General features: G+C 39.6%; 3 protein-coding genes across 4 annotated transcripts; 1 reads left to right on the forward strand and 2 right to left on the reverse strand.

Moving 5' to 3' along the window:
* Positions 1–486: 486 nt before the first annotated feature.
* LOC149098445 (gamma-aminobutyric acid type B receptor subunit 2-like) lies at positions 487–7,791 on the reverse strand. Its single transcript, XM_089276692.1, has 10 exons — positions 5,319–7,791; positions 4,705–4,771; positions 4,263–4,346; positions 3,981–4,131; positions 3,553–3,685; positions 3,190–3,300; positions 2,299–2,421; positions 1,240–1,578; positions 810–930; positions 487–575 (listed from the first exon to the last, which is right to left on the reverse strand). The coding sequence occupies exons 1-10, from the start codon at positions 5,511–5,513 to the stop codon at positions 487–489; spliced, it is 1,413 nt and encodes a 470-aa protein (XP_089132818.1). The 5' UTR covers positions 5,514–7,791.
* A 7-nt stretch (positions 7,792–7,798) lies between these two features.
* On the forward strand, positions 7,799–10,441 carry LOC149098446 (uncharacterized). 2 transcript variants are annotated; one of them, XM_089278582.1, is made up of 2 exons: positions 7,799–7,967; positions 9,348–10,441. In XM_089278582.1, the coding sequence occupies exon 2, from the start codon at positions 9,357–9,359 to the stop codon at positions 10,056–10,058; it is 702 nt and encodes a 233-aa protein (XP_089134708.1). In that variant the 5' UTR covers positions 7,799–7,967; positions 9,348–9,356; the 3' UTR covers positions 10,059–10,441. The 2 variants fall into 2 exon arrangements, with proteins under 2 accessions (XP_089134708.1, XP_089134709.1); XM_089278583.1 differs by having other exon boundaries at positions 9,353–10,441.
* A 995-nt stretch (positions 10,442–11,436) lies between these two features.
* On the reverse strand, positions 11,437–12,957 carry LOC149098447 (uncharacterized). Its single transcript, XM_089278579.1, has one exon. It carries the CDS (start codon positions 12,806–12,808, stop codon positions 11,732–11,734), a length of 1,077 nt encoding a protein of 358 aa, XP_089134705.1. The 5' UTR covers positions 12,809–12,957; the 3' UTR covers positions 11,437–11,731.
* Between the last annotated feature and the right edge of the window lie 2,948 nt (positions 12,958–15,905).

The following is a 15,905-nucleotide window of genomic DNA, read 5'->3' on the forward strand; positions in this document are numbered from 1 at the left end:
CCGACAAGTTTTCATGGTTATATTCGACAGACATACTGCGGGTTTACCCCGGCCAATGTGGTACTAGCATCCAGATGGAGTAACAATATGGCTCTAGTCACTTCAAGCTATGGTCATTCCAGTTTATATCTGCACCGCTCTCTGGAAATCCCTAATGACAAAATGTGGTGCAATGTATTATTGCAAGTCCGCGGGGGTATTGTTTAATTTAGAAACTGATTAGGGAGGGGGGGGGGGGGGGGTTCTTCTTAGTCCTTTGGCGTTCTCGAGGGGTTTCCAAGGCAATGGTCTGGTTTTCCATGCGAAAATGAGATTTTTGCTATTCTTTCTACGAAAGGGGTTTCCAGGAATCCCTAAAGGGGAGGGTGAGGATGCCAAGTTGGGTTGGCAGATGTAAAATAGAATGGCCGGTTAAGCTTACAGTCAGATCTTTTTTATACAATAAGACGTTACGTTCATTACCCCTACGCTATCGCTATTTTTATTTTATTGTTCAAAGGCCTCCTCTCCGTGAATATGCTGTAACTCGGTGGTAGAACAATGCACTGTTGCCTGGAAAGTCATAGGCTCGGCTCCTAGCGAAGAAACAAAAATATTTCGATTAGAAATTTTGGAAGCCTCTCAGATATCTTTAACTCCACCAACCTTCATTTATACCACCATCAATTTCCACGCATCCTCGCTCATTGCTAAAAGTAGTCGATATTTTGGGGCAAGAATTGTATCATGGGGGTTTGCGGTGAGCCTACGCTCAGAAGAGAGTAAATTAAGGAAAAATCTCATTGCTGGTAAGAGTTTTGTTTTTTTACCTGCACTTTCTGGGACATCCCAATCAGTTTGTGTTGCTTTACAGGATGAAATCTGCCTCTCTATTAGGTCGAGGTTAACACAGGCATTCACTGCCTCGTCCCTCTTGTTAAACTGGTAAATCTAAAAGTAAAAAAAAAAACAAAAAAAAAACCAGAACATCGAATGAAGTTTTATATTTTGTTAACTAAGTAATCTTTCATCTTTTAATCGTGCACTTTTCACAAACAATCACAAAGAAATAAGCAGCGATTCTTCTGTTGTACCGAAAGATGGAACATTTTATTTACCCGAGGTGTTGTTCTTATTTTGTGGCTAGCTTTCAGATTTAATCCTTGCTAGTCCAGTTTTGGATCTCCCTCTCTCTGTCAGCAAAAATATGCTTCAGCGTTGCGTGAAAGAGGGAGGGCCAGAACTGAACTAAATTCTTACCTTTGGCACAAACACGAGTAAGAGAGTAAAGCTGGTGCACACGATCAGACACAATGACGTAATGGCATATAGAGCTTCATAATTCACGGAGCCATCCATAGCAAAAGCCACAATAGCACCAATGATGGACAACACGGCCACATTATAAACCGACATCCCGATGTACCTGGAGTCATTCAGAGCAGGAATGCTAACATTACGTGTCCCCCAAGCCAAGAACAGACCAAATAGCAGAAGGATGCCTTTGTAGGCGAATAAAACGGCTAGGAAGTACGTTTTGTATTGACACGTGCACTGGTATAACACAGGGATGATAATAATGTCCTCGCTCTTTCGGATCTGCAGATAGATAATCCAAGATTATAGCTATTTTGCATAGAGCGGCTTTAAAGATATTTTGAGTGTCGTAACAAGCGCTATCTAAAACTATCGGAAACGTTTTTAATGCGTTCTCTTCCTTTATGACATTGACTTAGATAAACAATAATCTCCCTTTAGCGCGGAAATATGCTCGGATATTTGTCCGCGGACAGTATCTGTTCCGAGAGGCAAACAGTTTTCCGAGAGCGTAGATAGCACTCGAGGAAAACTGTGAGCTTTCAGGAAGAGATAATGTCCAAGGACAAATATCCGAGCATATTTCTGTGCCAAATGGAGGCTATTGTATGTATTATCCTTCAAATATTTTTTTCGCAACACGCGCGGTTTAGAAATTTGTTGAATTTTTCTCGGATATTCCACAGTTTTAGCTATTAAGTCATGTGACGTGTTTAAACCAATCGTGCGCAAGCGAAAATATTTGAAAACGTAAGATATTCTAGCCCTCATAGAAACTAGAATGGCTCCGCTCGTATTTGTTTAAGACGAATATATATTACGTTTAAGACGTACAATATGTGTAACATTTAGTGCACCGTGGTGAATACGAGAAGCATAAAACGCGTGTGTCGAGAAAAGAGAAGTTGTTTTGATGGAGTCTCTTTAATTTGGAACATTCAATGATTCAAAAGGCGATCTTGCAGATATTAAAGTAAGTAAAGAGGATTGTAAATGTCTCACCATATGTTTAAATGTCAGTATATCGGCTTGGAGCGGATCAGTGGCAATCCAGTATGACAAGAACACCACATCAACAGCTAGCAAACCTGCCACAATACCAAGCAGGTGAAGATCCTTGATGGCCTGAGATAAATATAAAAGGCAAGATGTCATGGACACTTCCACACCTTCTACTGCCGAAATTTTGATACCGTATGCTCTTGAATGAAAGTTTGGCTTTGAATATACACCATCACTCTTTAACACCTGGTCGAGGTTAGATGAAAACAGTGATCTCCGGCGTTCACGGTTCCAGATACGAAGCATTTACTTGAGATCAAACATACATTTTAAATCGGAATTTTTCAAACAGATCTTTACTGTTTATGAGACAGGACTTATTGACAGGAACGACATGTGCTCCTGTCTAGAGGTTTAAGATGCTACCGCGGTGTGCTCAGGTCGCTCATTGAAACTATATAGAGAGTTGTTATATAGTACGCTACATGATCCTGCTTCAGCTTAATCCAACTGTAAACAGACATGTTCAGTTTGTCTGCGACCAAGCTATTTGTAACGTTAAATAACTTTAATTGAACTCCTCGAAGACATCTTGATAGCAGCCAAGATCGGATGCAACTGACACAAGTATAAATTACGGACGACTTAAATATATATGTACAATCGGGTACACACCACGCAGGGTATTCGCACGCACCGAATGTTAATTAACTACGCTAATAAACTCGACACACTACTTATAAGGCTGATTTCGGTGAGAAATCAAGCAAGAACATGCGTATGCATATGTTTTGGTGTCCTCGCCCGCTTAAGTTGTTGCCGTGTGTGTTAATGAAACTAAACTATATAGCCTTTACCAAGTGAGTGTGTCCCTATAGTTGACAATCTCACCAGTTTTGTGTTGGTCGTGGCAGCCGTGAATATCTTGTGCACTCGCCAGGTTTTGCTGAACATAGCACCAAATGATAAGGAAAATCCAATAGAAAGCACTGCAGCTCGAGCCTGTTGACGAAATTATGTGTTAACGTTATGTAAGATAGCTTAGGAGTTCTCCGTCTCGCATTTCATATGTGTGCAAAATCAGGCCTTTCTTCGCCTTACACGCAAGTTTCGCTGAGCAAAACGCAGTGGCGGGTACGTGTTAAGACACAAATTGTTGAGTTTTCTATGATTGGCCAGGTGCTTTTTGGCTTTAGTACGCCGATAGTCATTTGGAAGCTTCTTTAAAACAAACGACAAAAAGTTAAATCTTACATTGCAACTGCTTCCGTATTCATCTGAAGAAAGCATCCTCGCATCTAAACCAAGCAAAACGACTGAGGTGTAACAAAGCACACATCCCAGAATAATAATATTATTGAGATTTGGTGATGACATCTTAATGATTCTGCAAAGAGGAAAAAAAAACCAGATTTTTTCGTGGACGAAGACTGAAATTGTTCTGCTATTAGCTGGTTTCCGATGTATTGGACAGACAATAGCCAAACAATGAATTGAGAGTTTACTTTGTCTCTAGCTTCTAGCAGAAAATATCGATAGTGATTTTGCCACGTATTTTCTTCGAAATGTTCCATGAGCAGGCGTTTTATGTCACTGGTTTTCAATATTTGGAAATCTCTTCTGAACAAATCAGTTTCTCTTATTGTGCATATATCAGAATGTCTCCGCGGTAAATGTCTTACCTACTCTTTCCATTGCTGATGTTAAAATGCAGGAAACCCAAAGAACAGAGGATTCCGACAGCTGCCATAAACCACATGATTATTATAAGAGGTAACGGGATCATCATGAATTCCAGATTTTCGACTGTGTGATCCCTGGGCGGTTTATTGTCTGAAAAATAATAGCAAATGAGAATTTTTGGCGGAATGCACTTTCGTTTTTAGTACGTTATGGCTGAAAGTTTTAGTTATAGTTTCCGCTGCAATTTGTTCACCATGTATAAGAATGGCAGTATTTATTACCTTGCCATATACTTTGTCGCTGAGACTCAAACAGGCGGAGTTCGTTAGAGAAGGTGAGATGTTGACCAATTCTGGTGTCATTTCCTGAAACGTAAAGACCAATGGAAAATGAATTCTTACTGCAGGGCTGTTTATTAGTTTTATTGTGTGACCAAAACTATGCAAAGTAGGAACGTAACGAGCTTTAAATTCTGTCTATATATAAAAGCAACATTAAAGAGTAATGGCTTGCGTTTTTGAAAGTTGCAAGTGTTTTGCGCAACCGTCTAGGTGGCTTCTAACCTTGATAAGGCCTATTCATCGTTCTAAGTCGGGCCCAGCTAGATTATCAAGTGATACCTGAGGGCCAGCCTACTTCCCAATTCCTAATCACGATGTGAACCATTAATAAAGTTTGCTTGCCTGTCTGTTTGTTGTTTGGTAAGAAAGTTATCGCGCCTACCTCTTCTATTTTGTTTGATGATGGTTGTTCCTACGCGTTCTCTATTTTTGTTAAACCGAACAGGGCCCTGTTAAGACAAAGATATAAAGACATGATATCTGCCTTTCACTAATTAATTTATATGTTTACTGGAAAATTGGTTTTTACTCGGTTTACTCGTCTCTCAGTCTAAATCTTTTCATCGCCGAGTTTTTTTGCAGGGCATATTACGTTTTTTTCAGAAGATAATTACGATCCTATTTGTGTGTTTTCAGATAAAATATGAGTTAGGACTTAAACATTAATTGCAAAAGCGAGGACCCATTAGGGGGTCTGATCCCAGACTGCTACCCGCTGTTATTCGAATGACAAAAATCAACGATTTTCTATTCAATATCCCATTTTATCTGATCCAAATACCCCGTATCCCATTAATTTTCCCCATAATATCCTGGATCCCGTTAAATTTTTTACCTATAAATATTCCGTATCCCCCCTGTTGTTGGTGGCGCGCGAAGCTTGCCGCGTGTATTGGAGAGAACTTCTGTTCAAAATATTAAGAGTTGATATCGACGTATCGACCCAGCAAAAGGTGAAACTTTGCTTTATCTCTTTTTTTTCTCTTGCATGCCTACCGTGATTCCTTCAAAGTTTGTGTTCCTTATCCACTCTTTGATCAGGCGAACCTCCTCGTATGTTCGATTGTTAAGTCTCTCATACGTCAATCCATCGGCCATGGTAGCATTCAGTGCCAGTGCAATCACCCATGCCACATCAAAGGCGTATGAAGAGTACTTTCTGAGTCTTGGGTCGCTATTTGATTTGACCATCTCACTCCAGAAGCTTTCTGCAGTCTGGAAAATCAGTGAAAACGAAAACTGGTTGGTTAGGTCCAACGGTCGTACAGTAAACACAATGAAAATGTGACAATGTCCATTCGGCCTGCTGGTGTACGAAACTGCTCGACAAGGGGTTTGCGTCCTTGGGGAGATTTAGTTTTTTCCGCGTTCATGATAACAAGTGGTTTGGTGGCAGGTTCATTTGCCCGACATTTAATAACAATATTTAAGAGGATAAAAACAAAAAGTTAATTAGGGTGGCCCTCGTTAACTACTCTTTACAAATGGATTAAAAAATCAATAAAAGGCTAATGTAGCGTCTGCAACGACTGGGAAATTCCAAAACGAGACGAAACAAAACGAGCTCTAGACGTGTCGCGACAAACTAGTGGGTGGGACTACTTTACAGGTCGTCTTCAAAGTTAGACAAGTAAACCACGGAAAACCAAAGTTGACGGTTATCGGCGATTTATTGCATCAAAATAAACGATCGTAAACTGAAATAACAATATGTAACGAATTTCTATCAATTTAGCGGAAAAGTTGCGTAACAAATAGTCAAAACTTATACGAGACAAACTAACGATTAAGAATCGATAACATAACGAAATTGAATAACAATACGTCAAAAAATAGCCAGCGTAAACACTACGCTAAGATACTAAATAAGATCCGATCACAGAAATACACAACAAAAGGACCTGACTAACAGCTCAATGCTTTCGAGCCTAAAAGGTGGGCGTTCACTCTAGTAAAGTTAAGAACATTTTCTAGTATAGACGACTATGAATCAATTAACATTGTACAAATTCGCCCATAGCTGTAAAAACGTAACTTAATCAAAATGACAAAGGTATTCGCATATCGGTCCCGCTTGAGCCAAGGGTTAGGAAATCAAAAAACATCAAGAGTTCAAGGTTGACAAGGCTACGCGAAACGGAACGAAAAACTACTTTAAAGGCTTTTATATGCGCGTGGTGACGCTTAAAGGTCCGATTACAAAACCAATAAAAAAGAAGTAAACATTGTAACTACGTTCGTAACTAAGATAAAGAGACAATTATTAACTAATCATGATTGGTCTGGCTAGTGTCCTTAACAGCTAAAATATTTAAAATACACTGATTTAGATGAATAAAAGGGTAAAAGATTTAAAAGAATGGCTAAAAATTTAAAATATACAAATTTACAAAAACAACCAAAATAACAAAGAAACTAAGAATGTTCAAACTAAATTTTTCTCGGCTATAGCTCCTGAAATCTACGGCCGCCGGCAATGAGTTCCAAGCATGCACTCCTCTGTAGCTCTGTACTCTGTACTCGACCAGCACCAAATTATACTGCTGGAAAAGTGGTGGGATCAAAGAGGGTTGGTAATTTCGGTAGTAGGGAGGCTAAACGCCGGTATGACTCTAACTGGACCCTGAAAACAGCGGACTGGGTTCGAACACTCCCAAGGTTCATTGTGTAGTAGGATAACATTCTTTACCGACATATACAGTGTCACTCACAACCCAGGAGCATAAATGGACAGCAACAACCTGTAAAACGTAACTAAATAGCACCTCTATACTTGGTAACCCATCGAACTGGAAATTATGGTTGTCACGTGATTGTCCGTACACGTACGCGCGACTGTCCGTCCATCCGTTCGTCACTTGCACGAATTTACAAACTTTCAAAGTTTTAGTTTCGTTCATAACTCAGAAAAATACCTCTTTTTGACTTAAAATGGAAAGAAGAAACTTTAAACAATGTTTAGAGGCACCAAATAAGAAATTTACTGGGTAGGGAGACATAAAAACCTTGCTGGATAATTTTTCTTTCCTTCGATGGCCTCAAAGACATAATGAAAAATGCGCTTTCAACCGTGTTTTGATTACAGACTGACGATTTAAGATAGCTTTCAGGATTTCAGAAAACAAACTGATAATGCAAGTATTACTTCGAAGTTGGATTAGATTTTATAAAGGACTGGCAAAGCTACGTCCGATCATGACTGTAAAGCCGTCGGTTAGTGCGCTCGACTCCGGATCGAGCGTTTCGGGTTCGAGTCCTGGCCGGGGACATTGCTTTGTGTTCCTGGGCAAGACATTTTACTCTCACAGTGCCTCCCTCAACCCAGGTGTACAAATGGGTACCGGTGAATTTAATGCTAGGGGTAACCCTGCGATGGACTAGCATCCCATCCAAACGTTACTTCATTACCGTTTTAGCGTGAATAATTAACAATTACTTCCTAGATCCCTGCAGTGGAGGTGGCTAGTGGTAGATAATAGAGACCTTACGCAACAGGACGGCTCAAGGAGAGGACGGCAAAATTTCATTGTGTGACGTGCGTGACTGCTTGCTTCGTAAGCTATTTGACGCCATTTCCGGTTTATCACTGCCGTCCTCTTAGCGTTCACGACGTGAAAACAAGGAGTTTGAAGTTCTGAGGAAAACGTGAGTATTTTTATCCATTTATTTTCATCTTAACCTTTAATTTTTTGGATTGAACGATAGAAACAGTCTACCTTTTTAGTTACCAGCCTTTGTATATATGGAAATAACTTTTTTTAAAACGAAAATGAAGCCTACTTGTAAACGCATGACGAAGTGCTCAGACTGGCTTATTTGTGAAAATTTAATTCTCCTTCTTTCTAAGTTATTTCTCTGTAATTTTACAGTTTTATGGCAGTTTCTGTTTCATCTTTATCGTCCGAATTACAATTCTGGTGTAAACTAATCTTTTTCTGCCTTTGAGAGTTGTTTTCAGCAGTGTAAGTGCGGGATATATTTTTATTTGTTGTAAACCAACTTTGAAATATAAATTACATTTGTACAGTATGTTGCCCTATTTACGGACACTTCCACTCTTACGATTCTGTATTTCGTAGTAAAGATAAAAAGAAATCTGAACGATACGTTTCGAAGACTTGTTGATTAGTCTGCTTTCATTATTTCGTTTCGTGGCTGAGTTGGGCTCCGTTTAGACAGAAAGATTCAAGTTTTTGTCGAGGTATGTAAAAGTTTTCTAATGTGATTCGTATCGCACGTCGAATTACACTGATGACTTCTTCGCTAAAATCGAAAGAAAATGCTTTAAGCTTCGGAAAATAGGTAACTTTTTAAGTGAATCTTTTTTCATTTGACTTTATTAGACGTATTTTGCAATGATCGAAAAGAATAATTCCAAGAAAAAGGGAGTATTTATCTCGAAGCGAATCGATCGTCAGAAATATTAGGGCACCGAATTTGGCCAACTTTTTCCGTAATTACTAAGAAACCAAGCAGGTTTAGGCGATAAAACTTCATGACTTACTTACCAGCAGTGAAAGCTACATTGTGAGTAAATTTCCGCTCGTTAATCAGGGGCGTAATGCTAGGATTTGGGGTCACACTATGTCACGCCCAGGGTACTTACATAGTCCACTGCAGATGTTCACTCCTGAAAATGGAGTATATAACTACCTAGCACTAGAAAAAATTTATGGCATGTTGATTCTTCGGATTCACACTTTTCGCCACCTGGATAAAAAGGTTTGCTTGTTGTTTACTGAAAAAAAATCTCACAAAAGGGGGTCATGGGCACCCCAGGACCCCCCTTGCTATAACTCTGTTAGTGCTCTGTTGAGGTAAGATATTGTGGTTATTGCAAAAAGTGTCCGGAATTATAAGGCCAACATGCTGTACTTCAATCCTCTTCAAAAATAATGCAGTGTGCCTTTCGCAAAAGAAATTCTGATCCCAAAGACCGTTGCATGTGAAGTAATCAACCTCTTATCTTCATTTTATATAATTAAAAACCAAGAATTTCAACATGTTTGTTTCTTCATAACCTAGAACAGAAAGATGGAGTGGAAAACAGAATGTGATCTACTTCTATTGCAAGAAATAGTTGTGTCCGAACCTTACCAGTACAAGGCTTCAACAAGGGAGAGAGGAAAGATATGGGAAGATATCACAGAAAGGTTGAATGCCACTGAAGCATTTGGAAATCGACTTGGACACAAAAGAGCTGTGAGAGACAGGTATGCCCTGTTGGCCAAGAAATTTAAGAAGAGAATGGCAGAAGAGGAAAGTGCGAGTGGAATTTCACCCGAGATGTCAGAAACGGACAAGCTGCTTGACCAGATTATTGAGAGATTTGAGGAGAGCGACAGGGAGGCTTGTGAGAATTCAGAACAGGGCGAGAAAAATAAAGAAAATGACAGAAAAAAAGCAGAAGAGATGAAGAAGCGTTCCATGGAGAAACTTGGAGAGACCAAGAAAAGAAAGGCTGAGGACGGTGAAGTAACACCCAGAAAGAGAGCATCAGGGTCGGAAACCCTTGTGTACTTGAGAGAAAAGGCTGAAAAGGAATTTGACCTGAGGAAAGGAGAACTGGAAGTTAAGAAAGATGAACAATCTGCACAACTACAGATGTTTCAGTTCATGCAACAACAACTACAGCAACAGCAACAACAGCAGCAGCAGCAAATGCAATTACAACAGCAGCAGCAGCAGCTTCAAAATCAACTTCTCATGACACTTATTGAAAAAATTAATAAATAAGTGTATAATTTAAGACATGGATAAGGTTTGTTTTGGGTACACATTTTTATTGGTTCATATCATGCAATTGTTTTATGATTTGATTGAACCACAAACATGAATGTCTGTTGAAATGTGAATCAGTTATTTAATTAATATTAATAATTTGAAGGTTTAAAAAGTAATATTGTACAATGCTTTGAATGTGTCTTCATCCTCTATTGTAACAATTTTTTTTACGGATTTAGACATTAGACTGGTGTTTTCTTTAAACTTCAAATATTCTTTAAGAACAAGTTCACCTTCATAATTTTTAGTCATTCATACACATAAAAGGCTTCTGAACATTGTGATCATTATTTAACACATATTTATACAATAAAATATATATTTCCTTATAAAAACCTTCATCATGTTGTCAATTAAACTTTTCCAATAGGGGAAAAGTTAAAAAAAACTAAGGGAATTAAATACCCTTTAAGTAAGAATTTAGGTTCAGAAAAACCTTCTCTACATACAGGGGAAGGGGCTGAGTGTCTGGGGTACTCTCAATCTGGCAAACCATAGTCTTGCCACACTGAAATTTAAGACAAGTTGAATATCAAACTTTTTTGATGCTCATTTCACTGTTACATCGCAACATTTAACGAAACAGCAAAGCCATTTCATAATCAACTATGGTTCTAAGAACACTCTGCAATTAATTATGCCATTACTTCATATGAACATTATCAGAAGGGGGAAGGGGGGGGGGGGTGCAAAAACTTAACTCCCACAGCAGCAACCTTGTACAACTTTTCCTCAAACAATGAAATAAGAAAAGAAATGCCTGGTAAACGATTTGAAATTCCAGTTTGTTACATTTGTTATTTCTTGAAAAGACTAAACCCACAAATCTGACAGCAAAAAAAATGAAACACCAATGTTTTGCAATTAAATTACAGGAAAACCTGAGAACATTTAAGTTTTTGACATAGCTCAGTTGTGCCCCCAGTCCATAAACTTCCTCAAAACAAATAGAATGGATGCTTCATTTTGTAAAGCCTACAATCAGCATGGCTTAAAAATTCTTCAAACTGACATGTATTAAGCTTAACTAATGGCCAGGGTGGGAGGCGCAGTGGCCTAATGGTTAGTGTGCTGGACTCCAGATTGGGCAGTCCGGGTTGAAGCCCTGGCTGGGGCACTGTGTTGTGTTCTTGGGCAAGATACTTTACTCTCGTAGAGCCTCTCTCCACCCAGGTGTATAAATGGGTATCGGCGAATTTACTGCTTGGGGGTAACCCTGCGATGGACTAGCATCCCATCCGGGGGGGGAGTAGAAATACTCCTAGTCCCTTCATGCTACAGAAACCGAGATCAGCTCCGGCCTGATGGGCCACTAGGCTCGTATACAGACTTTCTTTTTTACTGATGACCAGGGGGTAACTCTCCTGGGTAACTCCCATATGAAAGGAATAAGGCTGCTTGTCTGTAATAAACCATGTCCTTAAAGAAGACAAATCCGGATGTTGCTTGAACTTAATTTGATCTTTGTTTGCAATCCTAAAAAATAGCTGAAAATATTTGTGGTTTATCACCAATTGAGACAACATCCAAGACTTGCACCCTACTGTACATGCAAGTGAGATGACAAGCATTCCAATCAATTTCATATGGGAGTCCCCAGGTACTGATTGATTAAAAATAATATCTTAAATAAAGTAACCCTGTAATGAAGGCGGTTCGACACCAAAGAACGAGGAAGTATTTGACCCATAAAGACATGAGTGGGCATTTCTTAATAAGGCACAAATAATATACATTTTGCCTACGGCACTGAGTCCAACTTTGAGATCCCTTTTGAAATCTAAAAAAGTAAAGTATTGCAAAATGTCTCCAAATACCCACTCCACAGCTGTTCTTACTTTACTCATGGACAAATTATATTGTTGCTGCTGCGGTGTTAAGGCATTGCCTTTAAATGGTCCCTGAAGGTGGACTCTCAGTGGGTATGCAGGGTCCCCATACACACAGAGTGGTTGGCCAGTTGGGGAAACACAGTGGTTTTCTAACATCGGTAGAAGGCCAGACATCGCCAACATCCCACTGTCGTGTCTTCTTCCCTCGACGGGACCAAAAAGGTTTGCGATAAGTCCATTGGGCGCAACAACACTCTGAAACTTAATTGCGTGGACTCTTTTGTGCCCATTGTAAAGTACTCTTTGATTTTCGCCAGGCCTACAGACTGGTCGAACCGTCCCATCTATAAATCCCCAACAGTTGTCAAGGGCCGCTCCTTTCCGGTAGATTGCTTCAGAGAATTGAGCCAGTTGTGCTTGAGACAGCCACGGTTGGTTCAGACGTGAGAGTAAACGTCCAAACTGCACATGAAGCAAATCCATCGCTTCTCCCACCACCATGCTCAACTGGGGAACAGGTCTTCCGAAACGCGGTACAAGGTCTTCGTATCTACACGGATACGCAAATCGACGTAAAAGCATACACAGTGCTTCATCGCTGTACACGGAAAAACGATTTGGGCAAGTGATTTTGTCCGGAAGATTAAACACATCGACTAAAGCGTATATGTCATGTTTCAAAAAGCGAAATTCGCTTTTGCACTCGTCGTCGGAAAGACTGTCAAGATCAAATTTGTCGTATTTCCAGTACGGGATTTCGAGGTTCTTCGAAGTGTTCACATCGTAAAGCAACAGTAGTTCTTCGTCATCAATCAAATTCAGGTCATTAGCGAGTAAAAATGCTTCTCTTGCTTCCCTAAATGTAGCCATTTTAGCTTCAAGTCATCTCCATGTCGTGTTGTGTTGCGTAAGGTTTGTTTACGTTTAGGACGGCAACATCATTGCTCGCGTGCTCAGCCCAGTCCTCGCGCGATCTGAGGTCGCCGTCCACATCGAACCGTCCTGTTGCGTAAGGTCTCTATTATATCAATCACACAGACTTTATTAGGTCAGAAGACTGCAAGACTTCCCAAGTAAATTACCACGCAAAATGCGCAGCCGTGCAAGAAAAATTTCATGATTCATCAGGTGATCAACAGGAAAAATCAAACGTGTTTCGTGTGGTTAGAGAAATTAAAAAAAACATTAAGCACAAAGGAAAAAGTGGTTAATTCGTCGATCTATCAAGAGAATATGTTCAGTTTAGTATTAAGAGAGCCTGCCTGTAAAAATCAGACAAATTCATAATTTCGCTGCAAGGGTCGAAAATTCGATTTCGCTGATATTTTTACGGTAGATAGCCTAGGGCATGACAAAAGCTACTGGGTAGTTTTTTTTGGCAAAATATCTTTTTTTTCAAAGAAAAATGCAAATTACCAAGTTCCGTTAAAATCGTCATTTGACGCACCATTTTTATTAAATAATTTAGAGAACGTCGCATGCAAAACCACATTAATCTTTCGTCTTTAAAACACTCAAATAGTTTTGTGCAATGCTTAAATACGTGCTTAGTTGATTTAGGGGAATGTTGCGGTGTCTTTTTGGGTGCAAAATAATTAAATTTCGAAGACATGTATTTCATTCACTTTAAAGTAAGTAGTAATGCACGGTTATATGGGCCGTAACCAATCAGGAGCCGAGAAAGACAATAGGCTATTGTTTAGAGAACAATGTATTCTATTATTTTCCAAATCCAGGATGGCCGCTACAAATTTCAGCCAATCAGGCGCCGAATTGAAAATTCAAGATGGCGGCGCTCACGAGACGAAAAGTCGGCCATGATGGGAAACAGCCCAATAGCCTCGACGGAGGACTGTTATCGGTCCCACGGATTTCCATGGTGACACAATCGTTAAAAAATCGATAAACAATACTTCCAGTGTCCTGCTCACACACAAGATACGTCCACCCAGTCTGCCACCATCTTGAAGACTGACAGACTTGGGTTCGAAGTCTGACTATAGGGAGGCTGTCCCAAAGCATCATGGGACAACCACCTCATCGGTATCCAACCAGAGGAAAGAAATCAGAATGGATTAAAGTACTTACAGTTGGGCTTCCCCAGTCTCCCTCTTTTAAGGCAAATCAAGAATAAATCAATAAACAGATACTTACAGTGTCTTGCCCAAAAACAACATAAGTTCACCCGGTCTGCCACCATCTTGAAGACTGAGTGACGTGGGCTCGATGTCTGACTATAGGGAGGCTGTCCCAAAGTATCATGGGGCAATGACCTCATCGGTATCCAACCAGAGGAAAGAAATCAGAATAAATTAAAGTACTTAGAGTTGGGCTTCCCCAGTCTCCTTCTCTTAAGGAGAGCGTTAAACCAAACATCACACAATGTCAAATGTAACGAACTTTAAAATCAAAACGTTTGTGTTAACGTTACAAGATATGACGTCATTAACCTCGTTGCAATGTTGATCGAGTAAAAACGACTGGTTCCTATCGTCTTCACATAATTTCAGAATTAAGAATTTCCCAATTTTTAGAATTCAAGCTAAATTTATGTCAGACTGAATCTTACTCTTTGGAAAAACATCAATCAAAAGAACTTCGAAATAAAAATTGTCAAGTTCCATTATCATATCCTCAGTTTGTTCAATAGCACGTTGATAGTCTCCCATCAACTCCACCACCGTGTCTTCTCGTCTGCATTGTTCGTTCCTGCGAGCTAAATCGAGCCATTGTCTCTTCCTCGCACCCATTTCCTTGCTAAGTTCTGTAATTATTTTATGCATTCTCTCTTCTTTCAACATTCTCTCTATCTTCCTTTTGATTCCATTCTCATTATTTCTTCTTCTTCTCTCCACAATTGTAATTACCATTGCGGAATCCACCATTGGCGGTGGTGTACCATCAACTAAAGAGATGTTGGGAAGAGAGCGATCTCTCTCATTTTCCAAAAGCGCTTGTGAAATTAAAGCATCGAGCTCTTTGTCACACTTTATCGTCAATTTCAATTGTCATACTTGGAGTAAAAATACTGAAGTATTTATAACCTTCGGCGCTCAGCGCTTAATCAAATTACCATATGCTTTGTTGTCCCTATGCTTATTCAGAACACCACGCGCTTTGATGCATTAATGAATGGGCTGTACCTACCACCCCTTGAAGTGTTTCGGTGAGACTGGGAAGGATTCGTATGGTTTTTATTCTTGTTTTTAGTTGATTCGTAGGAGTTTAAGAGGCAAAGAATCGATTTTTTACTTATTGAATTGTTTTAGGCCTGTAAATGTTATCTGAACATTTTACGCAGCGCTTAATCAAATCGCCGTGTGCTTTGTTGTCCCTATTGTTATTCAGAATACCGCACGCTTTGATGTATCAATGAATGGGCTGTACCTACCATCCCTCAAAGTGTTTTGGTGAGACTGGGAAGGATTCGTATCTTTTTGCTTGAAGTAAAGGTCTAACCTCATTTACAGACACTACAGACTAATCGCTTCAAATAAAACAGCCGCTCGAATTAAAAGCAGTTTTCGACGCAAACAAAATCATTTACATCAAACATAGTCCTTTCCTCCAAGAGCGTTGTACATCTCTTGATCCCTCATCTTCTGAACGAAACATGCTCTTATCGTGCCGTTATGTTCAGGGACTCTTCACGTGTAAAGACAATAGAATCTTTACTTCAAATGAATTAAGGCAGTTAAAGCATTATTTTTATCTTTGGTGATTTGTTTGATCGTTAAGATCGTGAAAGAAACGGAAAACATATGGGGGAATATGGAGTTGAGTGATCAAGAGATGTACAACGCTTGTGGAGGAAAGGACTATGTTTGGTGTAAGTTATTTTGTCAGCCAGCAGTAAAGTTGTTTTCTGTTTAAACTACGTCCGATGTACATCTCCAACTGTAAACGTACTTAGTAGTGTAGCACGCTCATAGGGGCCGTAGCCAATCAGCGTGCAGCAAAAAATGAC

This window comes from Orbicella faveolata, unplaced genomic scaffold (assembly GCF_042242905.1).
Source record: "Orbicella faveolata isolate gen_17 unplaced genomic scaffold, um_ofav_v1 contig_46, whole genome shotgun sequence".
NCBI classification, from domain to species: Eukaryota; Metazoa; Cnidaria; class Anthozoa; order Scleractinia; family Merulinidae; genus Orbicella; species Orbicella faveolata.